Source organism: Phyllostomus discolor, chromosome 4 (genome assembly GCF_004126475.2).
Source record: "Phyllostomus discolor isolate MPI-MPIP mPhyDis1 chromosome 4, mPhyDis1.pri.v3, whole genome shotgun sequence".
NCBI classification, from domain to species: Eukaryota; Metazoa; Chordata; class Mammalia; order Chiroptera; family Phyllostomidae; genus Phyllostomus; species Phyllostomus discolor.
This window is the reverse complement of record NC_040906.2, coordinates 128,045,328-128,069,972: the sequence shown is the minus strand read 5'-3', so window position 1 is coordinate 128,069,972 and position 24,645 is coordinate 128,045,328. Positions and strand designations below refer to the sequence as shown.

At 34.8% G+C, this 24,645-nt stretch overlaps 1 protein-coding gene across 5 annotated transcripts in view; it reads right to left on the bottom strand.

The window, feature by feature from the left end:
• Positions 1 to 24,645, bottom strand: part of ZNF451 (zinc finger protein 451) — a 91,501-nt gene that overhangs the window by 43,729 nt on the left and 23,127 nt on the right. For all 5 annotated transcript variants that reach the window (XM_036024291.1, XM_028510261.2, XM_036024292.1 and 2 more), the window contains exons 4-9: positions 21,663 to 21,788; positions 17,347 to 17,458; positions 12,684 to 12,834; positions 10,045 to 10,171; positions 2,872 to 3,025; positions 2,292 to 2,439 (exon numbers count right to left, since the gene is read on the bottom strand). In XM_036024291.1, the coding sequence (XP_035880184.1) occupies positions 2,292 to 2,439; positions 2,872 to 3,025; positions 10,045 to 10,171; positions 12,684 to 12,834; positions 17,347 to 17,458; positions 21,663 to 21,788 (818 nt within the window). The remainder of the gene's footprint in view (positions 1 to 2,291; positions 2,440 to 2,871; positions 3,026 to 10,044; positions 10,172 to 12,683; positions 12,835 to 17,346; positions 17,459 to 21,662; positions 21,789 to 24,645) is intronic.

The following is a 24,645-nucleotide window of genomic DNA, read 5'->3' as shown; positions in this document are numbered from 1 at the left end:
GTAAATTAAAAAATATATTCCTGAAGCAAGAATAAGCAAAGGTTTCTCAGGACAGCAAAAGCAAAATAAAAAAAAAAATCAATAAATTATACTTAATGGGATTAAAAACTTCTGCTCATCAAAAAACACAATTAATAATATGAGTATGTATGAGAGATTGGGAAAGAATACAATCACAGTACTTATACCTGACAAAAGATATAATATATAAAAACTACAACTCCAAATCTAATGTTTAAGGTAGGCAAAAGACTCAAACAGACACTTCACAAAAATAAATGAATGGCCCATAAGTACATGACAAAATGCCTAACATCATTATTCAACAGGGAAATGCAGATTAAAACCATAATGAGACACTCAAAATAGCTAAAATGAAAAAGACTGGCATTACCAAACCTTGACAAGGCTGTAGAGTAACTAGAATTTTGCACCTTGCTGCTAGAAACACACACTAGTAAAACTTTGAAAAAACGTTTAGTAGTTTATAAAACTAAATACACAACTACTCTTTGACCCATCAATTCTACTCCTAGATATTCATCCAAGAGAAATGAAACATATATTCATAAAAAGACTTGTACATAGGGTAGGGTTTGGTAGAATTGGGGAAAGGGATAAAAAGCAGGAACTGTAACAGCATAAACAATAAAGAAAAAAGAAAAAAGACTTGTAAAAATATACATAGCAGCTTTATTCACAATAGCTAATAACTCAAAAATCCACATGAAAATAAACAAAGTGTGCTATATTCATAAAATAAAATACTTCTCACCAGTAAAAAGTAACAATGTACTAAACAATATGGATCAATCTCACAGATACTATAACAAACACAAAAGAGTACACATGATACTGTATATTCCATTTACATAAAACTCGAGGAGGAAAAAACAAATGTAAGGTATAAGAAATATTAGAACAAAGACTGCCTAAGAATGAGAGGGTAGAAAAAGATTGGGAAGGGACCCCATGGAATTTTCCACAGAGAGGTATATTATGATAAAAGTATGCGTTAAATAGATGTAGCCATTTGTCAAAATCATAAAAGTTAACATTCGTACATGTCAGCAAATTTAAATTCTACCTCAAAGACAAAGAATTTTAAAATTTAAGGGGTATAAATAAAACAAGATGTATAAATACAACAAGAATGGCAGTAATGATTATTACTGAAGCTGAGTGATGGGTAAATGGAGATTCATTGTATTAGTCTACTGATTTCATACAGTTAAAAATTTCCATAATAAAAAATTCATAGAAATAAAAGCAGAACTGGGATTTGAACTCATAAAATACAAGTCAGAACCAGGACCTGTTAACCTCAGTAATTATACTGAGTATATACAAAGTAATTATACTCTGCAGTTTTATCGAGATATTTTACCTGAAGGGTTATGAAAACAACTGTTCTGTTTAAACAAATTCAACTGTAGATAAACTTTTAATGCACTTTAAAGGAATAACAGAAAAAAAGGAGACCTAAGAGACAAAGCATCTAAATGCAAAGAACAGACTATGTTTGAATCAGGATTCCAAAAGCCAAATGTAAAATATTTCAAGAGATAATCAGGGAAATTTGATAATTAACTAGGTATTTGATGACATTTAAAAACTATTAATTTGTAAGGTATGATAATGCTATTAATTTTTTTAAAGAGTCCTCATCATTTATATATACATATGAAAATATTTACAGATAAGATGACATGATTTGCTTCAAAATTGGCAAAGGGTGAGAATATAAATCAAACACCACGGCCATGTATTGATAACACATGTGTTGATAACGCAGCTTTAGTAAGCTGCGTGAAAGGTACATAGGGGTTTATTATACAGTTTTCCCTTTATATATTGCTTGATAATTTCCACTGACTAGATAAAAAAATTCATACTGAAATCCTCTTGATTATTTGATAAATTTGGCCTTTCACTAAAATTTAACCTTTCACATGTATATGATATTATGGTCCATTCTGGTTGACTTAAAGCCAAGACTCTATTTTAACCCTCTCCTTCCCTACACAAACACTCACAGAACACACGGAGAAAAATTACACACAGAACTTAGAACTATTAGCTTGTTTTACATTTATAGCAATATCCATTTATCTACTTGTTCACCACCTCTAATTTCTTTCATTATGCTAATTTGGTTAATTTATATCCAGGCAAATTCTCTCAGTTTAAAAGGAGAGAAACATGGAATAGAACAGCATTTGTTGAATCCCACCAGTGAAGAGCTTATTAGGCAGGATTCCCTTCCTGCCCAAGACTAGACCTGTACAAACCTGAAATGGGCAGTGAGCTCCATGTGGGAACGCAGTGTCTGGTGGCAGGCCACACACTTAACTTGAAATGGAACATCTTTGCACAGAGAAATCAAAAGTTTCTTTGCAAAAGATGGAAATGATATTGGATATGGTATTCCCTTGCCATCTGAAAGACAAAATAAACCGTAACTTGCAAAGACAGGAGAGTGACCAACATTCCCTCCCTTTTGCCTTCCTCAACATCAGCTGGACTAAGTAGAAGATAGTCATTCATGTAATACAAATCTAAAGTCACTTCCTAGCCTTAGGCACAAATTATGCTGAAAAACTCTCAATTTCCCAAATATCATGGATATTTTAAAACATTATTCTGAATGGATGTTTTCTCCCCAAGTTTATCTTCGTTCTTTAAAATAAGTTAAGCCTTATTCTTAGGCACAGATACTGAGAATCTTTAAAAAAAATTTTTAATTGTTCACTTTCTGATTTTCACACTAAAGTGAGGAATAAGTAACCTCAAAAATTATCTCAGAAGTATGGTAAATCTGCAAAAATTAAAGCAGTTTAATACTTTCCAGATAACAGAGTATGAACATACCACCTAGTTTAAAATGCTGATAGAAATGATTTTTTCCAGACATATGCTTCAAACACTCATCCTTGCTGCTAAAAAGAAGGAAGCAATTTGGACACGCAAAACACTGAATAATCTGAGGAAGAAGGTTGTTTTTATGTCCATCATCTGCAGCTTCCTAAAATAAAAAGCAAAGCTGAATTATAGACAACTAAAATCAATCAGTATTCAACTTCTTAAAATCAACTTTCAAGATATTTATTATTTGGAATATTTTCTATCAGTTGGACCTTTTTTTTTTTATCATAAAAGAGGTCCCATATGTAAAATAGTTAATTTTTCCTTGAAAACAAGTTATAACCATCCTTCTGTGACAATAAATGTACAAAGGTATATTTGCTCTATTTTCCTCTTTTACATACACATTGCATGTGTATGTATGTAAAAGATGTATAAATGTTTTCATATCAAGTACTTTTTCTAATGTTTTGCTTTGTTCACTTTACTATGCAATATAACCTATATTTACAAATGTGTATTTATCCATAAATTGTCCATGCTTAACAATTTACACATATATAAATAAATATACAAGGAGAATTCCTAATGTTTTATCAAATATTTTCAACTTATGGACTTTTCTGCCTCTTAGTTTCCCAATTCGACAATACCCAATGGAAATCCCTAAAAATCAATTGCTATAGCTTTAACTCATTCTTCTAAATGGCTGCCAATTACTCCATGCTGTGGATTAGCTATGATTTAGTAAAGTATTCATTTTGAGGACTTTTTTTTTGCCATTATAAATAACAATGTTGTAAACATACTTGAATATATATCCTTATTTATAGGTGCTTTTCTCTCATTATCAGGAATGGTCTTATTGGGTTAAAAGGTGTATTATTTGAATATTAAAAGACATTGTATGCTTACATTTTGAAATGGCTCTACCAATTCACCTATCTCCTACCCTGGCAGCAATAGCTATTATTTTTGCAGTGTGACAGATGTTGTGATATTCATTGCTACTTTAGTTGCATTTCCTGTCTACTAGTGAGTGTGAGCATTTATTCACACAATTCTGTGGAGATTGCTTATTCACTTTCTTTAGCCTCATATTTCACTGTTTTTATTTTCTCTCCTACTGATCAACTTTATTATCAAAACTTTTTAAAAAGATTTTATTTATTTATTTTTAGACAGGGGAAAGGAGGGAGAAAGAGAGGGACAGAAACATCAATGTATGGTTGCCTCTCACGTGCCCCCCCACTGAGGACCTGGCTTGTAACCTGGTCATGTGCCCTGACTGGGAATCGAACTGACAACCCTTTGGTTCACAGGCTGGTGCTCAATCCACTGAGACACACCAGCCAGGGCTATTATCAAAATGCTTTGTCTCATCCTCTATTTTGCAAATATTTTCAAACATCTATTTCTTAATTTTGTATATGCTCACTTTAAAATTTTGATATAGTCAAACAGGTATGTCTTTTCTAGAATCTAAGTTTCCAAACTCGGTAAGAGCCTCCTTTATCCCAAAACTGGAAATATTTTTAAGTGTGTATTTGTGTGTGCATGCATGTGTATGTGTATTGTGTACACATACAAGCAATGGAATATATACATATATTCCACTGTATAATTTCACTTCCTGTTAATAGTCTTTAGAATAATAACCTTAAATGTTGTGTTGTGTCCTCTTTTTTTTTTAAGATTTTATTTATTTATTTTTAGAGAGGGAAGGGAGGGAGAGGGAGAGGGAGAGGGAGAGAGGGAGGGAGAGAGAGAGAGAGAGAGAGAGAGAGAGAGAGAGAGAAACATCAATGTGCGGTTGCTGGGGGTTCTGGCCTGCAACCCAGGAATGTACCCTGGCTGGGAATCGAACCTGGGACACTTTGGTTCCCAGCCTGCGCTCAATCCACTGTGCTACGCCAGCCAGGGTGTTGTGTCCTCTTAAATATACTATCTTAAATCTACATTAGGGATATCAAAATAGTTTGTGTAGTCTTATGAAATGCAACAAGAGGAGGAAGAGCAAATTTACATTTATATTGAGCACATGTCTAGCACCATATTAAGATTCCAGATGTGTTTTCTCATTTAATCCTTATAATAACCCCATGAATTACTATTTTCATTATTTACAAATAAGAAAATTGAAAATTAGATAAGTCAACAAAATTACCAGTCCCCCCCAACCAAGGAATAACCTTAGAAGAGACAGAGCTACCATTCTAACACAGCTTTATATCTTTGGTTATAAATTCTATGCCCTTTCCATTATTCCCCAACCTGTTTTAATTTGGTGGGTACCACACAAAAGATCACACCATGAAGATATTTTGCATTTCATTAGAAGTTTCTAAATTATAAGAGCACTAAAGGCATTTATTAAGCACAAATTTATACAAATGTGTCATAATAAAGAACACTAAACTAAGAAAATAAGATAATTTTTAGTTTAACTGTGAGTTATAAATGTATTCAATATAATGTTTTTTAAAACAGTTTGCTCAACAGAACAAAAATGTAGTTCTACATAAAAATTTTTTGGAATATACCTATTATATAAGTACAGCATATTTGCAAAGACTGTCTACAAACTAGAAGAAGGAACGGGAAATATAATGTTTGATTCAAGTACTTACATTTTTTTTTACCATTATGTTTCTGGTTACATTAAAATAAAATATGCCATAAAACTGTGTGTATATATATTTTAAAAAGTAGAACAACAATAAGATACTACTTCATACCCATTAAGACAGCTATGTTAAAAGATAGATAATAAGAGTTGGCAAGGATGTGAAGAAATTGGAACTGCATACCTCACTGGTGAGAAAATAAAATGGTATAGTGTGTTGTATAATAATTTAGCAATTCTTCAAAAAATTAAACATAATTACCATATGACCCAATGATTTAACTCATCTGAGATGTAAATACATATGTCCACACAAAGACTTACATGCTTGTGTTCACCAACTAGATGAACTGATAAACAAAATGTGGCATATATCTGTATAATGAAACATTATCTGGCAATAGAAAAGAATGAGGTACTGATACGTGCTAGAACATGGAGGAGCCTTAAAAATATGTTAAGTGAAAGAATCTTGTCACAAAAAGACCATATGCTATGATTCCATTTATATGAAAAGTCCAGAGAAAGTAAAAGCATAAAGACAGAAAGCAGGTTACTGGTTTCCTAGGGCTAGGAAAAACAGGCTATTAAGGGGGAAAATAACCTTTGATGACAGAATGACCCTAGGAACAGAATGAGAAAGTGGTAGTACCTATTGACCCAAAGGTGACTTTGAGGCACACTGAAACTTACACCATGTCTACCACCACCACCACAAGCAAGAAAGGAGAAAAACAGGAAGCTATCTAGTGATATATCCATTGGATAACTTTAATGCCAAAAAAACACTAAACACTCGCTACTGAAAGTGTGACCCAGCAGCACTGACATCACTTACAAGCTTGTTAGAAATCCTGAATCTAAGGCCCCACCACAGATCTATTGTCAGAACCTGCATTTTAACAAGTGATTCATGCACACATTAAAGTTTGAGAGTACTAGTCTAGATGGAAGAAATTGGAGATGAAAGGAAAAGGGGAGGGAAGCATGAATAATGCAAATTGTGGATAATTTCACTCTCATTGAAGAATGCATCTTTACAAAATAGAATTCACTGGTATACATCTTCTAGCAACCTCTTCTGGCTGATTCAAGAGAGGCAATTATAAGCTAATACATACTAGTTTTCTGCAGTGTCCTTGTGACACATTCCAAAGAATATGAAGCATTTATTAGGACTTCTGGCCAGGACAGAAGTACAAATGGATACACTTTGTCTCCTTGCACAACCAAATGGACAACAACAAATTTAAAAACAAAAAATAGCCAGAAATTCCAGAAAGTCAAATTATATGGAAGTCCGACAACCAAGGACTTAAAGAAGAAACCTTCATCCAGATGGGCAGCCGGGGTGGAGAGCACACACTGCAAGGCAGTGGCTGGAGGACCAGGTGGTCCCACATTTGTGTGCAGATAAACCAGGAGGAACAACTGGGAAAGTGAGACAGACTGCACAACTCAGGGTTCCAGCGCAGGAAATGAAGTATCAAACCTCTGGCTATAAAAATCTGTGGGGGTTGCAGTGGTGGAAGAAACTCCCAGCCTCACAAGAGAGTTTGTTGGAGAGATCCACGGGGTCCTAAAACATAGCAAACCCTCCAACCCAGGAATCAGCACCAGAAGGACCCAATTTGATTGTGGGTAGTGGGGAAAGTGAACGAAAGTCGGCTGAGAGCCAAACTAGCAGCACTGTTCCCTCTCTGGCTCCTCCCCCACATAAAGCACCAAAACACAGCAAAGAGGGTTGCCCCACCCTGAAAAATACCTAAGGTTTGGCCCCTTACAACATAACAGGTACTCTAAGACAAAAAAAAAAAACAAAACAAAACATGGCACAAATGAAAGAAGAGATCAAAGCTCCAGAAATAGAAGTAAGTGATGAAGAGATAGCCAACCTATTACATGCAGAGTTCAAAAAACTGGTAATCAGGATGCTCACAGAAATGGTTGAGTATGGACACAAAATAGAGGAAAAAGTGAAGGCTATGCAGAGTGAAATAAAGAAAAATATACAGGGAACCAACAATAAAGGGAAGGAAACCAAGACTCAAATCAATGATTTGGACCAGAAGGAAGAAATAAACATTCAACCAGAACAGAATCAAAAAATAAGAATTCAAAAAAATGAGAAGAGGCTTAGGAACCTCCAGAACAACTTTAAACATTCCAACATCCCAACCATAGGGTTGCCAGAAGAAGAGGAAGAGCCAGAAATGGAAAACTTATTTGAAAAAATAGTGAAGGAGAATCCCCCAAATCTAGCAAAGGAAACAGACTTCCAGGAAGTCCAGGAAGCTCAGAGGGTCCCAAAGGAATTGAACCCAAGGAGGAACACACCAAGGCACATTATAATTACACTACCCAAGATTAAAGATAAGGACAGAATCTTAAAAAAAGCAAGAGGAAAGGAGACAGTTACCTACAAAGGAGTTACCATAAGACCATCAGCTGATTTCTCAAAAAAAACAAAAACAAAAACAAAAATAAAAAAAACCCTACAGGCAAGAAAGAGCTACACTTGTGAAATGCAAGGATCAACAACCAAGATTACTCTATCCAGCAAAGCTATCATTTAGAATGGAAGGATAAATAAAATGTTTCCCAGATAAGGTCAAGTTAAAGAAGTTGATCATCATCAAGTCCTTATTACATGAAATGTTAAAGGGACTTATCTAAGAAAAAGAAGATAATCAAAAATATGAATAGTAAAATGACAACAAACTCATAACTATCAACAACTGAACCTGAAAAAAAAAACAAGAACAAAAACAAACTAAGCAAACAACTAGAATAGGAACAGAATTACAGAAATGGAGATCACATGGATGGTTATCAGCAGGGATGGGGCAGAGGCAGAATAGGGGGAAAGGTACAGGGAATAAGCAGTATAATTGGTAGGTACAAAATAGACAGGGGGAGGTTAAGAATAGTACATGAAATGGAGAAGCCAAAGAACTTATATGTACAACCCACAGACATGAACTAAAGTGTGGGAATGCTGGTGGGAGGGAGGTACAGGGTAGAGCGGAATAAAGAGTAGAAAAAATATGGGACAACTATAACAACACAGTCAATAAAATATTATTTTGTAAAAAAAAGAAAAGAAAAAGGAATCCAAAATACCAAGGACAGTGTAAGCAGCTTCTGGGATAACTTCAAGTATTCCAACATTCCCACCATAGAGGTGCCAGAAGGAGAAGAGAAAGAGCAAGAAATTGGAAGTCTATTTGAAAAAATAATGAAAGATAACTTCCTTAATTTGGTGAAGGAAATAGACATGCAAGCCCAGGAAGCACAGAGAGTTCCAAACAAGATGGATGCAAACAGGCCCACTCCCAGACACATCATAATTAAAATGTCAAAGGTTAAAGATAAAGAGAGAATCTTAAAAGCAGCAAGAGAAAAGCAAAGAGTTACCTACAAAGGAGTTCCCAGAAGACTGTCAGCTGATTTCTCAAAAGAAACTTTGCAGGCTAGAAACTTTGGCAAGGAGTATTCAAAGTGATGGAAAGTAAGGACCTACAACCTAGATTACTCTATCCAGCAAAGCTATAATTTAGAATTGAAGGGCAGATAAAGTGCTTCCTAGACAAGGTCAAGTTAAAGGAGTTCATCATCTCCAAACCATTATTACATGAAATGTTAAAGGGACTTATTTAAGAAAAAAAGATCAAAAGTATGAACATTAAAATGGCAATAAATACATAACTATCAATAACTGAATCTAAAAACAAACTAAGCAAACAAGCAGAACAGAAAAAGAATCACAGATATGGAGATCTTTGGGATGGTGGCCAGTGGGGAGGGAGTCTGAGGGAATGGGGGAGAAGGTGAAGGGATTAAGAAGCATAAATTGATATTACAGAATAGGCAGGGGGATGTTAAGAGCAATTACAGAAAATGAAGTTGCCAAAGAACTTATATGCGTGACCCATGAATATGAACAAAGGAGGGGGTCACCAGAAGGAGCTGGGGGTGTGGGTGGAGGTGGGCAAAGGGGAAAAAATTGGGACAACCGTAATAGCATAATCAATAAAAATTTTTTAAATAAATTTAAAAAGAAGCATTTATTGAGAGCTATATCTAGTATCAAATATAGTAAATATTTGTTACAGAGTTGTACATTTCATGGATTTTCATATATCAGGAATCAACTCATGTTCCTTGAGATGTTATAACACTTAATGAAAGTTACATAACAACGCCTTTTAAGTACTAGATCTATTTCTTAATGCTAGCATTAATAAAAGAACTGTTATTCAGTACATGGCTCCAACATTTTAACAGGCAGTGAAAAGCAATGGACTTAAGACTAACTCACAGGGCATCTTAAATAAGGTAATGTAACTTCATGAAGCAAGTCCAAAAAAGGAAGGGTTCTGTGATAATCTTTAGGACTGCTGGTTTTCCAATATCAAGTTTACCTGCCCACAAAATTTAATGTTCCAATTCATTTTATTCTTCACAATCACAATTTTGATCCTATGTGTATCACTGGTGATTGCAATTTTAACAGTAGCAAGAAAAATAATACTCTTAGGACATGTTCTTACCTTAGAAAAAAGATGCTCCCTATATTGTTGTTGAGTAGCAAAATTTTTATAACATACTACACAAGCAAAGGAACTGATGAAAGGTCCATGTAGTGTAATTGTTGGGTCACATGGAGAGTGATCAAACCTACTTGGCAAAAGAGGGGTAACATTAAAAAAGCCCATATTCTAAGGGTAGAGCTATTTAGCTTCATTTGTTAAGCTAATCACACACACACACACACACACACACACACATATTCAGAACTTTATACATTTTTACTGAAATATTAAATAATGTTTCTCATATTTAGGAAATATCAAGTGATTTGCATAAGCCAAACAATCCCTTCAGACAGCGACTAACAGTTAGCTTAAGATTTCATTAACGATCAAGATCCCATAAAATATATTTAGGAATGTCTTGCCAAACTGGTAAACTTCCAGTTTGAAAACTATACAGTCACCATCTTTTCTTCTTGACTTGTTTACCATAAAGCTCACAAATAATTTAAAATGAACCACTGGAGACCATGAAAACTCAGGAAGAAAGGACATTTGCTATGACCTTGGCTGAGTGTCAATAGGAGGTACACTTTCCTTGAGGAGATAAAGGCATCCACTAAGGCTGCCTTTCTCCAAGGCAGATCACAACTGTCAAATGTGAATAGGCAGTAAGTCTGCTAATTTAACTTTTTTCTTTGGTGAGCTGTGAAGCCTTAATTACTTAAGGATACCAAATCTCATGAAGTTTCACCAAAAGGCAATAGAGACTCAACTCTTAAGCAAAATGTTTATCAAGGAAAATAAAGGTGCCACTTTGCTTAAGAGTAAGTACAATTTAAACTATCCATGTATGAAAAGTTCAGTATTGTACCAATAACATGTTTTTTTAATAATGTATGTTGCAGCCACCGACCGGCAGTGACCAAGGAACATTGTGGATGGCTCGTCAAGACATGAGAAAAACATACACAGAGACAACTGAGTCCTGTGGGGAAACAGGGATGGATCAGCCACCCTCTCTAAGAAAGAGCGCCCTTAGGGGAGAGCGCCTGTTATTGGGTTCATTTGCATAACAATTCAGGTAAAGCTCATTACTCATTGCCAGGAAGTAAGGATCAAATAATAGATAACAAGGAAATCTGAGGGCCTATTTTGAGTCAGGGTCAAAGAGCTATAAAAAACTTGAAGGAACAAACTTACTTCTTCCTTGGACCCTTATCATTCAATTGAGAGCATTCTAAACAAAGCAGGTTTCACAGGATTTTACATATTCTTTCTTAGGCCTGATCACCCAGGGAACCCGCCCTTTCCAGCACAGTGCTGCACCACCCTGTCATTGTTTCAGGCTTAGGTGGAGCAAGGGAACTATGGCAACCAAGAGATAAGGAGATTTTCTCACAGACAATGAACACTCAGGCTTTGTCAAAGCCGAGGGGCAAGGGTCCATCACCCCCTTTTGCTATAGCCCCCAAAGTTCTTCCTTGGGGGCCTCCCACGTTATCGTGCCTGTCTTAAGTGGTTCCCCCCTTGGGGAATCTTACTCGTCATTGGCTAACCGACCAAGCATTGGGGGCCAGTTATGGATGAAGTAGCAGAAGCAGCGCTCCTGCCAGGGATATAAGCCTGTCTCCTTGGTGGCTTATGGTCCAAGCTCGTTCCCTCAGCCTTAGCCTTGGCGGGGGTTATAGCTTCTGATACCAGGCAGGGCGGTTCCCAACAAATGTATACATTTTAAATTAACTATTTTTGATGAAATGTATAATTGAAAATAAAAAATAAAAATAAAATAAAATGAACCACTGAAATAATAAGCTCATGTCAAGATTTCTGACACACACCAGTTTCCTAAAAATGGCTTTTAATCCTTTCAATGTTCATTTTAACCATGTAAAAAATTTGTGTCATTTTAAACTGCCTTGAGGACTTTCTAAAATAGTTAAGGTACAGCACACTACCCACTTATTTATAGAATGCTGAAGCTGCCCCTAGAAACCTCTCTTGGTAAAGTAAGGCATAAATAGGATGAGACATATGGAAAAGACAATGACTCAGATTTCCTCTCAATTCCCTTCTTTGAACTAGTCAATATCAGAAAGGGATTGTGAAGATAAGATGTTTAATGACTTTAATACTGTCTTTCTTGATATTTACTTTCTCATGCTCTACTATTCAAAAATCTAGTAAATTATTAAGATAGGTTTCATAAACAGAATATTTATTGTTAATTTTGCTACATTTGGGTTGCCTTTAGCATTTATTTTGCAATGCTGTATAGCTTTCTTTAGGCTAAACATCTGTGTTTCATGCCTCTTGAAATTCACATTTATGGGGTGGGTATCTCTAAAACTGATCCAACTGCACAGCAATGAAAAAACTGTACAGAACTGTATGAGAAATTTAGAAATAAGTACATATTTCATAGCTACATGCCTTTAAAGACAAAATATCACTAGAAGAATCTGACTTCATCAAGCCTTCTAAGAAACCTAAGAAATGTAATTGTAAATAATTACATCATAACACCACAAAACAATTTGAATTTGGAATATAAAGCTATAATCACAATGACAGAGGCACATCATGCTTTCATTTTATGAAATCACTTTGTAAGTCACTTGATCTTCAGCATCCACTATTCCGAATATCATGCTTACCTTTTTAAATGTCCTAAGAGAAGGTGCCCATTATCAAATTCCTTGTTACAGTGCATTATGGGACATGAAATTGGCTTCCCAGACACCCGCATTTGGCCTCCTCTTCGGAATGAACTTTTTGTTCCAGAATTAATTGTGCCTGTTTTGAGTCCTGCATCATTAGAGTATAAAATCTTAAGTTCCTATTTCAGATATTTATACTTTGGACTGGTAATCAAAATTATGACAAAACAATGAAAATTATGATATGGCATCAACCAGGTATATCATAATTAAATGTTTATAAGCTTTCTTACAAAAGAGATAATAAACTAAAAGTACATAGTTATTTGGGACAAGGAAAGCAGTCAACATCTTCAAATAGCCTTCTCTTGAGGAAAAAAATCTGTTTCCTTAAATTAAACATCCAAGAAATATCAAAGATCAAATGCATTAGAAAATCAGTTGCTCTATAGAAACCCTACCTCCCTTTTCATTTATAAAAGTTAACAAGATCTCATTTATAAAAGATCTTTTCTTCTAACTCTTATTTTCTCTTTTAACTGTCTTAAATACATTATAGTGGCTATATAATAGAGGATATGGGTTCTATGAAAAGTTCGTTCAACAATGTAACTGAGAGAGTGGGGACAGGCAGAGAGAACAAGGAAGCTCTAGCCTGGACATCAAGTAATGCAGGTGTCAGCAATAACATATTTATAGAACATAAAGCAAAGATTTACTTGTCATTGTCTTCTTTATATTTATTTCTCCTTTCAAAACCAATTAGAAAATATTGGGTTGGACAAAAAGTCCATTTGTTTCTTTCATAAAATAAAAGACACATTGTTCATGTTCACCAGTAACTTTACTAATTTGGACATTTTGAGTGTGTCAGCTATCTCCCACTATTGGCTTCTAGTGGGTAGAAGCCCGAGTGCTGCTAAACATCTTCCAATGCACAAGACAACCCCACAGTGCAGAATTATTTGGCCAAAATGTCAACAGTATCAAGAAACTTCACAAGCCACTTTTGACATGTTCAATTAGTCACAGCATCTTCTCCATACACTGCACAAATCATTTTGTGTGTTTCAGTTGTGTTATTGCATTCCTTGATATCATAAAGCATAATACAATGAAAGTGTTGCATATCTTCAATATTAAAATGGCTGCACAAAATTTCACCAATTTTGGTAAGTTTTTTAAATGCATGCTGATATGACAGCTGTCACAATACAGTCTAACAAAATTGTTTTGAATGACGTTAAAGACAACTAAGCATTACTAGAGCCATCGTACAAAAAAATCTAAAACTTTCTGGCTAACCCATCAGTTTGTCCATCATTACCTTCTCTTAATTCCCTCTTATCCTGGCCCATTCTTCATCTCTTTTCTTTATAATTTTGGTCTTACAGTCACACAACTCTTATATACTAATACCCTTGGCCAAATATCATTCTCATAGAACTCCCAATACATAGCATAAGTGGAAAATTTAGAATTATGTTGTGTAAGTAAAGAATTATATAACTGCCAGGAGGATTCTAATATAAAGATAGTTTGATTTTTTACTCTCCTTTATTATTGTTTGTTGTGGATTGTTTAAATTAAATGCCTTAACTATTTCATACAACAGAAAACTGGGTATATCTTTGCCAGTTTCTTCAAAGCCCCTGAGCATTGAACTAGAGTAGAATATTATTCCTTTAACATCACTAGTCTTAAGATCCCCAAATGGTTATATATGCTTCAAGTTTCAACTGCCTTTTCATGCTTCTGTTTTCATGCTTCTGTAGGGAATACCACATTTAAAAGCTGCCAAAATGCTTATGAATGTGCTCCGCCAACAAACAATGAACAGCACGGCATTACTCACACTTTAATCTTGGGGGCATTAAATGACAACACAATTTTTAAATGCAGTCAGAATTAGGGCAATTTTTTAAAGATTTTATTTATTCATTTTTAGGCAGAGGGAAAGAGAAGGACAAAGAGAGGGAGGGAAATATCAGTGTGTGGCTGCCTCTCGAGGGCCCCGTACTGGGGACCTGGCCCACAACCCAGGCATGTGCCCTGACTGGGAATAGCACTGCCAACCCTTCGGTTCACAGACCATGCTCAATCCACTCAGCCACACCAGTCAGGGAGGGCAACTTTTATTTATTGTCCATCCACATTCTAGATGTTGCCCATTAAAACCTTTATTTGCCAAATAGAAGCTCTAATAGAAAAAGCAACTGAAAGAAAATAAGCTTTACCTACCTATGGAAAGGCAATGTACAGAGAGATTTAAACAGATCTTTTCCTTAAATAGTATATATTCAGTTTTTAAGTTATTAAGTATTCAAATATATGCAAACTGGCCTAACTGTAAAGGCCTATAAAAGATATTGATAGATTTCTAAAGTTAGAGTGATTTAAAAAATGGATTATAATAGCTGAATACTTATGGAATAGATTGAACGAGTCCCTTAATGTTACTGAGAAGTAGAATCTCACTTTTTAAAATTAAAGAGTACAATGGCTCATCTCTTTTCCCCCAGCTATACACTTGTTCAAAGATCTCATCACTCTAAAGCCCATTTATGAAAAATAAATACCCATACCAAATATAGCCCAATGCTAAAGCAGCTGTCCTAGCAATCGATCCCAGGCTTCAGCTTTATAGTGCTGCAAGGACCAAGCAAAAAGATGAAACATTCACATAAAAAGAGCATAACGAAAGACCTTAACTCCAGGCTCAAGCCCATCATCCACTAATGAACCAGGTGTAACCTAAAGATATATAAAATGCCAAGTCTTGCCAAGGATCATAAAGACAGCCAAATGACTCATTGTTCTCATCTGGCCTGCTCAGGCAAATACACAAACAGGTATCATAAATTCAATGTACAATGAATTAAAATATTCTGACAATCTGGAGGCCAGGGATTAGGCCTAAAGGGGCATATTACCTGCCCAAACATTCTAGACAGGACATGGAAGTGTTAGATTCATATGAGGTAAATGATTTTTAGAAGTGATCTTACAGGTGATAAAAGGCTTGTAGTTCCAGCCCATTTTCCTATCAAAATCACCTAGGAATCTTCTCAAAACTACAGATGCCTTAATTATCTCTGGAGGTGAGGCACAGGAATGTATTTAAAAGTTCCCAGGTAATTCTCAGGCAGCTAAGGTGAACCCACAGAGCTAGTCATTAACAACTACTGAAAAGTGAATGCATGGCTATCAAGGAAGACTTTTTTTATTATTAAGCTATATCCGTAAAAGAACACTCCAAGAGGTAAAACCATTTACCATAATTTCTAAGTCTCTTCTGCTAAAGTACCGTAGGTATGGAATGCAAATAATTCCTTTATATAGCTGAATGAAGACACACTTAGAGCCCAAGTTCTAGGCTTGTTTTCTGTGTTCACAAAAATGTTTATACAGACTCCTTTCATATAATAATATTCAACTAATATTTATTGAGCATCTCTATACTGAGCATTCTTTTTAGGCACCAACACTAAATAGGATTAATAAACATTGGTCTCCATCCCCACAGAGCATACATATAGTGTGGTGGAAGAGACAGACAGGTAAACATATCAGTCCAATACAACAGATTTACCCTGTATTAGAAATAAATAAAGCACTGTGGGATCAAAGAAGGCTGAGCAACCAAACTTAAGTAGAATAAATAAACCTAGCGACCTGTAGTGTTGAGTACTACCTGTGGGGCTAACCCCACAGGAAAGTAAGAAAAAAGAGGAAAAGGCATTTAAAATGGACATGAATGAGGTAGAAATTTGCCAGACACAAATAGATTAAGTGATAAAAGGGAAATAAGGGAGATTAAGTGAGGTCAGGGAATGGCCAAGTGTCAAAATATCTACAAACTATTGCAATTATTGTATAAGTGGTAGTTTGACTCTATTTTGAAAAAGCACTCTGAAAACTAACTTCAGAAAAGATATCCATGTTCAAAGTTGAGAACTGCATGCATTCATATTTCTAATGACTTTCTGCAGTTAAACGAATGTCCTGCTGAATTAAATCCACATTAAAAAGTTTCCATGGATATCCCAAGCCTTTAAGGGCTTAGTGGATCTTCTACAAGACAGACTAGAAAAGTTGTCATGGTGAGATAGTTCTACTGGCTCCTAAAAATTCCACCGAAATTATCTAGTAGGGAAAAATATTTCAGTGAAACTCTTCCAAGAATCTCAGATCTGCAAAGTAAAGAAGAGGCTACCCCAATACTTTAGCTGAGCTTCCCATGTGGACACTTACTTACAGAATATCTACATAGGCTACCCTGACAAATGAGTAAACTATAATCCTTTAGATCTCAGCTTAAATTCCATTTCCTCAGAAAACCTTCCCTGACCTCAAATAACCTGTTATACACCCTCCAACAGACACATGTACTATTTCATGTGATAACTGTAAAATCATATGAATAAATGAGCAATACCTAAAGAGCTCAAGGATGACCTTTATTATTTACATTCATGTTATACTTTTGCCAAGCAGTAAGATAATTGGTAAAGTAGGCCATTATTAAGAATTACTAAAATTAAATTTCAATATTTTATATGCTCATTAGCAACCAAATAAATGAACATAATGTCTTAAATATTAAAGCTTTAGAGAAGCTAGGTAACCTTAGCATTCCACTCTGAGCTCTAAAGAATACCTGGCATTTTTAGCCACTGGTCCACACACAGTCTTGCTGCTTCTGTATCAGAATGTCCTCGAATAAATTCCAATTCTTGCAACCCATGAGCATGCTGAAAATCTATTTTTTCCTAAAGATATTAAGGGAAAAAATCAATTAACTATGATTACTAACTATGATTACTAACTATGATCCTTGAGAAAAAGATTTTGACACTTCGGTGATTAGAAAGTACTGATTACCCTTTATCTCTGGAATTCCACATCTAGGTCCCAAAGAGATAAGTCAAAAACAAAGGTTCATGCTCTAAGATGGTGATCCCATTTTATCCATATCTGCACAAAGTTCACTACAATCTACATCTCTAATAACAGCACACTGTTTAAGTAAATTATGGTAAGTACATTTCATTAAAGTCAGTAGAAACACTAACCAAACTTTTTCAATGAAGTAGGGACACACTTGATATCAAGCAGGCCACCAAGTAGTATTAAAAAAATAAGGCCAAATATAAACAAAGATTACTTTAAGCTATATGTAACTATATCTGTAGAGGGGGTAAAAGGTTGAAAATAATACATTAAATTCAATCTCTAGGAATAAAGATATCAATGAGTAGTTTCATTTTTAAACTTTTATATTTTTCCCAATTTTCCACATACAGGGTATGGCAAAAGTAGGTATACAGTTTTTTGTATGGAAAAATAATACAATGATTAATAAATAACAATACAAGAATACACTGTTTCATGTACTCACAACTGCAACCTACCTTTGCCCCACTCTGTATAGTCTGAAGTCACAGAAGCCTATTAAAAATACTATTAAAAATACTATTGTCCAGTGAATAGTATTACTTTGAGCAGACACTTATTAGTACTTAATATGTGCCAATATAAAGCACTTATTGACATTTAAACCAAGGGTTGGCAAATTTTCCCATAAAGGGCCAGATAGCAAATACTTTAGGCTTTGTTGCCCATTCAGTCTCTATTGTAACTCTGCCACTGTTGTATGAAAGCAGCGCAGACAATGTGTAAAACAAATGGGTATAGCTACATTCCAATAAAGCTTTATTTATAAAAACAGGCAGTAGGCCAGTGCCAAACACTAAATTAGATGCTTCAGACTGCTGAAGTCTCTAAATCTTTCTAGATATATTACCTATAAATCTATTTGCACATTCTCTAATCATGCTGTATCTAACAATTAGCATTTATTAACACTTACCATGTGACAGGAACAGTTTTAAAAGGATTTTAAATTCTCACAATAACTGTGCAATAGATACTATGGTTGTTCCCATTTTATAATGGGAAACAAGTACAGAAAGGTCAAACAAATTGCCCATGGAAAAAGAACAATGCCAGGATTTAAACTCCTGCAATCTGATTCTAGGATCCATGCACTTAAACAGTACAGCATGCTGCACCTCAAAAAGCCTATGTTCTCAAAAAGAAATAACAAATTCACAAACATTAGATTTGTAAGACATGAGTCAGAATAATGAATGGCCTAGTTAGCAACAGAACAGATTCTTCTGTAAGTAGAAGGACAGGGAGATTTAAAATTTTAATCTGAAAAAAAAGTCTTACAATATTGTTCAAAGTACAGACATAGAAGATGAATTCTCAAAAATGTTAATGTGCATTGTATATTTAAAAAACGCTCTGTAAATATAACCAAAGACACTGAAATAGAGGACAGACTGACAGTGACCAGAAGGGAGAGAAGAGGGAATTTCAGGGGAGAATGGGTAGGGTTCACGGGAACAAATTTAAAGGACACATGGATAAAAACTAGGGGGAAGGTGGTAATGGGAGGGAAGTGGGGAGGGTTGGGTGGGTGGGCTGGAATGGGAGTAAAAGGGAGAAAACTGTACTTGAACAATGATTAAAATTTTTTTAAAAATCCCTCTATAATCAACTTAACTAAGTATAGAAACACTGGTTTCAAAATAAAGTTTAAAAGGTTCATTTAGTGCAGGACTTCCAAAGCCTTAAAGTACTAACATGCCTGTGATTTTTCCATCCAGAGAACAGACAGTATCTTAATAATTCACCTATTATTTTTTTTCAAATGTATCCTATAGGATCAGTGTTCTGAATAACATGCTATGGGAAACAAAGTTAGTTTATTCAAAAATAAAGATTTTTTCCTATTTATAAGATTAAACCATTTATCAATGTTCCTTATAAAAATCTATCACAATAAAAACTCTTAAATTAAATTACCATATGAGATTAAATATTACTAGTAGCCTACATATTTTAAACAATTACCAATAATTTAAGAAAAAACATGTTTTTAAAAAATGTTTTCTGGCACTTTTGACAATAGAATTTTAACTCTATGGCAAAAACACAGTCAATGCCCAAAAAAAAAAAAAATTGCTGGCTGAAATCATCTCCAAATAAGCCACCTTTTTTCTGTATCACAAAGCTACTTCCACAAACTTCAGGGTTACCTCACTTTTTGCAAGTCATCTTAAATTGAGAAATATCAATAAGCAAAGCTGGTAGCTTGTTAACTAGTCAGCACAGCACAATATCCTGCTGTGATAAATATCCTGAAAGTGATTTATCCTGCAAAGATTTTAATGATTTCCTTTTTTTTTCCTTTAAAACCCCTCCATCATAAAAGATGGACAATCTACTTTAATAGTGAGATACCCACCATTTACAGACACCTAGAATAGTTGAAAGACTTTTTCTGCTATTAACTATTTTTAGTTAGAGTTATCACTAGAATTCTTCAAAAAAAGTATTTTTATTTCAGTTTCATTATCTTCCTTTCTGGGTAGTTTTTGTTTTCTGTCATTTAGTTTCTTAAAAATAACTTATCCATAAAGGGAACCAAATAGGAACAACAAAAAAAGTCATGAATGGTTAGCAAACAATGAGCTAAAGCACCTGTGTGAGTTTCTCTCCTAGAGAAAATAAATTTACTCTTTATAATTGGTTAAACAAGAATTTCAAAAAACTCTTCAATGCTAAGGTAAAGTCTTTGATTCAACAAATGAACATTTACATAGATGGAGGCTAAAACTACCTTTGAGAAAAACCTTAGTTGTCACAGTGACTATAAGATTCTGAACTCATCATGAAAGTTTTATTCTCTATGTGTCCATTAACACTGCCTGGGAAAAAAAGGCTAGTACCACTCAGGAAATTTGCAGAAAGGGAGGGCAGCCTGCAAACCACTCCTCTCTCAAAAACATTATCCCTTCGACCCATAAACAACACACTTAACATAGCTTCAGAAAAGAATCTTCCTTAAAAATGAAGTGTTTCTGCCAGAAAAGAAAAATTCTGTTTTTAAAATATCTTTATGTCTTGAGCATTTTAAACATACAACTAGAATACTATGCTCTAATTTAATTGGTACTACATGATAAAGTTAAAGTCCCCAAACAAACCTAGTTCTAAAGATTAACTTACTCTTTATCAAGTTAGATGACAATGAAACAGGTTATAAAAATATGTATATATATTTATTTATAATAACCAATGAATAAATAATCAAGGAATCAAAAACTGATGTTAAAACTATAAAGTCGTAGTGCTTATCTCAACCTGGGAAATCATCTTCAACTCTGCTCCTTTACAGATTAAAGCTCAAAGTCTATAAAAGCTAAGTGACCTGCTAAAATCCAAACAGTTGCTGAAAAACTCACAATTTCAATTTCCATTTTTAAAATCCTACTATGAAAATTTCTTTAAACAAACTCATTAACATTCTACTCCAAATACACATGCTGGGGGAGTTATTTAAGTAATTTCATTTGGGACTTTCTAAAGCAAGTCAAGGAAAAAGTTGGTATCACATGAGTTTCTAAACTAGGCTTCATCTTCCACATAGCTCTTCTATAACCCTGATTCAAGTTTCTTCCTTTTAGTAATCAATTTAATCTGAAAGGACAAGCTGAAGTTTGAGAAAGTGATCTGGCTCTATTTAGTAGAAAGTAACTTTGCCACAGCCTATATTTATAAAACTGATAGACAATTTTCACTCTTGCAATAAAGTAACTATAAACCCTTTTTTATTGCTCATTTGCTTTGAGTAACCCAATGATTTTTAATTCCCAGAAATAAAGTCCACTCAAGTAATTCTATTTTTCCTCTTTTTCCCGTACACACATATGATCAGAATCCAACAAACTAAAAACAGAGACGTAAAAAACTATTATGAATTACTACTAAATTGATGCACTATCTAGAGTCCTTGCTGAACATGGTTTCAATTATACTTTTTTTGATTACAAATTCCTCCTTACAACTTTATTGTAAGCAATTCCATAATTTGGTAAAACACCAATTAAAATAGCTACATACCCTAAATGCTCTATTCTTCTCTTCTTTCTGCTGTTTCTCCACTTCAACATGGCGGGCTAGACGAGCCAGAGTTAAAGCAACTTTATCCTTCTGATGGTCAATATGGTCTTTATGCTTAACATTACCCTATAATTGAAAAAAACAATTTTGATTCCTTTTAACAAACAAAATTAGTTTTAGGAGAACACATCCATTTACCAAAGAGTTACTGTATTAAAGAACTACTTACTTTTACCATTTATCAAATTTCTAAGAAACTTGTCTTGTGTATTTTATACCTATGCAGTGTTTTGTGGGTCAACCAATCATTCACCAGCACCATTGTTTTCAAAGTTAGATAGACTAGCTGCTAGGGCATTTATTATCTTTATTTACTTTGTAATCACCTGGATATTGAAAAGGTTGGCATTGCTTTGCACTGAGTCCATAAGGTACTGCCATCAAGGCATTAAACCACAGTCTAAAAACACAGCTGGCAGACACAAGGCCCGCAGGCCAAATCCGGCCCTACACCTTGTTTTATCTAGCCCAGCACTCTGTTTCCAACCGGCAGCAGCACTGAGCTCTCACTTAGCTGTTCAGGAGTAGTTACATTTATCCAGTCCTAAAATTACATTTGGCCCTTTGAGGGCAACCACGAGGCTGATGTGGCCCCCAGTGAAAATGAGTTTGACACCCTAAAGTACAAACATCCTTAGCTTTGTTTTTTCAGCAATGGCAGGCCAGTATTTACTTAAAGGAAACTACTGATTTTAACTTCCAGTTAACTTCCAGTTGCCTTCCAGTTGCCGATCCAACATGTAAGTGGCTTAGAAGTTGCCACTCCATCCTAACAATGAGCAAAAAGCTAAACAAAATGATAAGTCAACACCTCTTCTTAGATTCATCAAAGTCAAGTCACAGTGTAAACTGCTGTCCCCCAAATGAGAAAGACAGGGGGGCAGACACAAAGAATCACATCTTAGTGGGGAGGAAACCCATGAGTAGAAATGGTAGCAGGAAGCAATACTGAGTAGGAAAACCTGAACCATAACTGATGAATTGCTTGTCAGTGTGGACAAGTCTAAGAGTTAAAAATTCCAGGGGGACCCAATGTCTGCATCAATTCCCATTCCCAATGGCAATGTATCAGGATTCCGTTTTCTCCACATCTTTAACACTTCTTGTCTTTTTGCTAGTACCCATTCTAAAAGACGCAAGGTGGTATCATATTGTAGTTTTGATTTGCATTTCCCTGATCATTATAGTGATGTTGCACATCTTTCCACGTGCCTCTGGCCATCTGTATGTCTTCCTTAGAAAAATGTCTATTTGTATCCTCTGTCTGCCCCTTTTGAATCAAACTGTCTTTTTGTTACTAAGTTCTTTATACATTTTGGATATTAACCCCTTATTGAATATATAATTTGCAAATATTTTCCTCCCATTCAGTAGATTGCCTTTTCATTTTGATGGTTTCCTTTACTGTGCAACTTTTCAGTTTGATATAGTCCCACTTGTTTATTTTTGCTTTTGGTGCCTTTGCTTTTGTAGTCAGATCCAAAAATTCAATGCCAAGACTGACATCAAGGGGTTTACTGCTTTTTTTTTTTTTTTTTTCTTTTCTGGGAGTTTTATAGTGTCAGGTCTCACATTTAAGCCTTTAATCCATTTTGAGTTAATTTTTATGTATGGCAGACACAAGACACTGGTCTAGTTTCATTCTTTCAAATGTGGCTGTAACCACCACTTACTGACAAGGCTGTCTTTTGTCAAAGATTAATTGATCACGTATGTGTGAGTTTACAAGTATTTCTGGGCTCTCTACTTGGTTCCATTGATGTATGTATCAATTTCTATGCCGAAACCACAATGTTTTGATTTGTTTTAATACAGCTTTGTGATATAGTTTGAAATCAAAAAGTGTGCTATTTCCAATTTTGTTCCTTCTCAAGATTTTTTTTGGCTACTCAAGGTACTTTTTGTCATTACATACAAATTTTACAATTATTTGTTCTAGTTCTGTGAGAAAAAAGCTGTTTGAATTTTGATAGGGATTACACTCCATCTGTAGATTGCACTGGGTAGTAGGGACATTTGAACAATATTAATTCTTCCTATATATGAGCACAAAATTATGTCCATTTATTTGTGCCTTCTTCAATTTCTATCACAATGTCTTAGTAATTTTCAGTGTATAGGTCTTTCATCTCCTTGATTAAATTTATGCCTAGGTATTTTATTCCTTTTGATGCAATTATAAATATTTTCTTAATTTCTTTTTCTGATAGTTCATTATTAGTGTATAAAACTCCTGTATATTGACGTTTTATCCTGTGACTTAATAAATTCATTTATTAGCCCCGGATGGTGTGGTTCAGTGGATTGAGTGCTGGCTTGTGAGCCAAATGGTCACTGGTTTGATGCCCAGTCAGGGCACATAACTGGGTTTCTGGCCAGGTCTGCAGTACAAGGCGCAAGAGGCAACCACACATTGATGATTCTCTCCCTCTCTTCCTCTCTCTCTAAAATTAAATAAATAAAATCTTAAAAATTAATTAATTAATTTATTTATTAGTCATAACAGTTTTTTTTGTTGTTGGAATCTTTCGGGTCTTTTGTATACAGATGTTCCTTGACTCATGATAGGGTTATGTCCAAATAAACTCATCTTAGGTTAATAATATTCTAAGTAAAAAATGTATTTAATAGCCCTGGCTGGTGTAGCTCAGTGTGGATTGTGTGGGCCTGCAAACCAAAGGGTCACCAGTTTGATTCCCAGTCAGGGCACATGCCTGGGTTGTGGGCCAGGTCCCTAGTTGGGGGCACATGAGGGGCAACCACACATTGATGTTTCTTTCTCTCTTTGTACTTCCCTTCCCCTCTCTCTAAAAAATAAATAAAATCTTTTAAAAATGCATTGAATACACCTAACTTATGGAACATTATAGCTTAGCCTAATCAGTTTTTACTGAATGCAAATCACTTTCACACCATTCTAAAG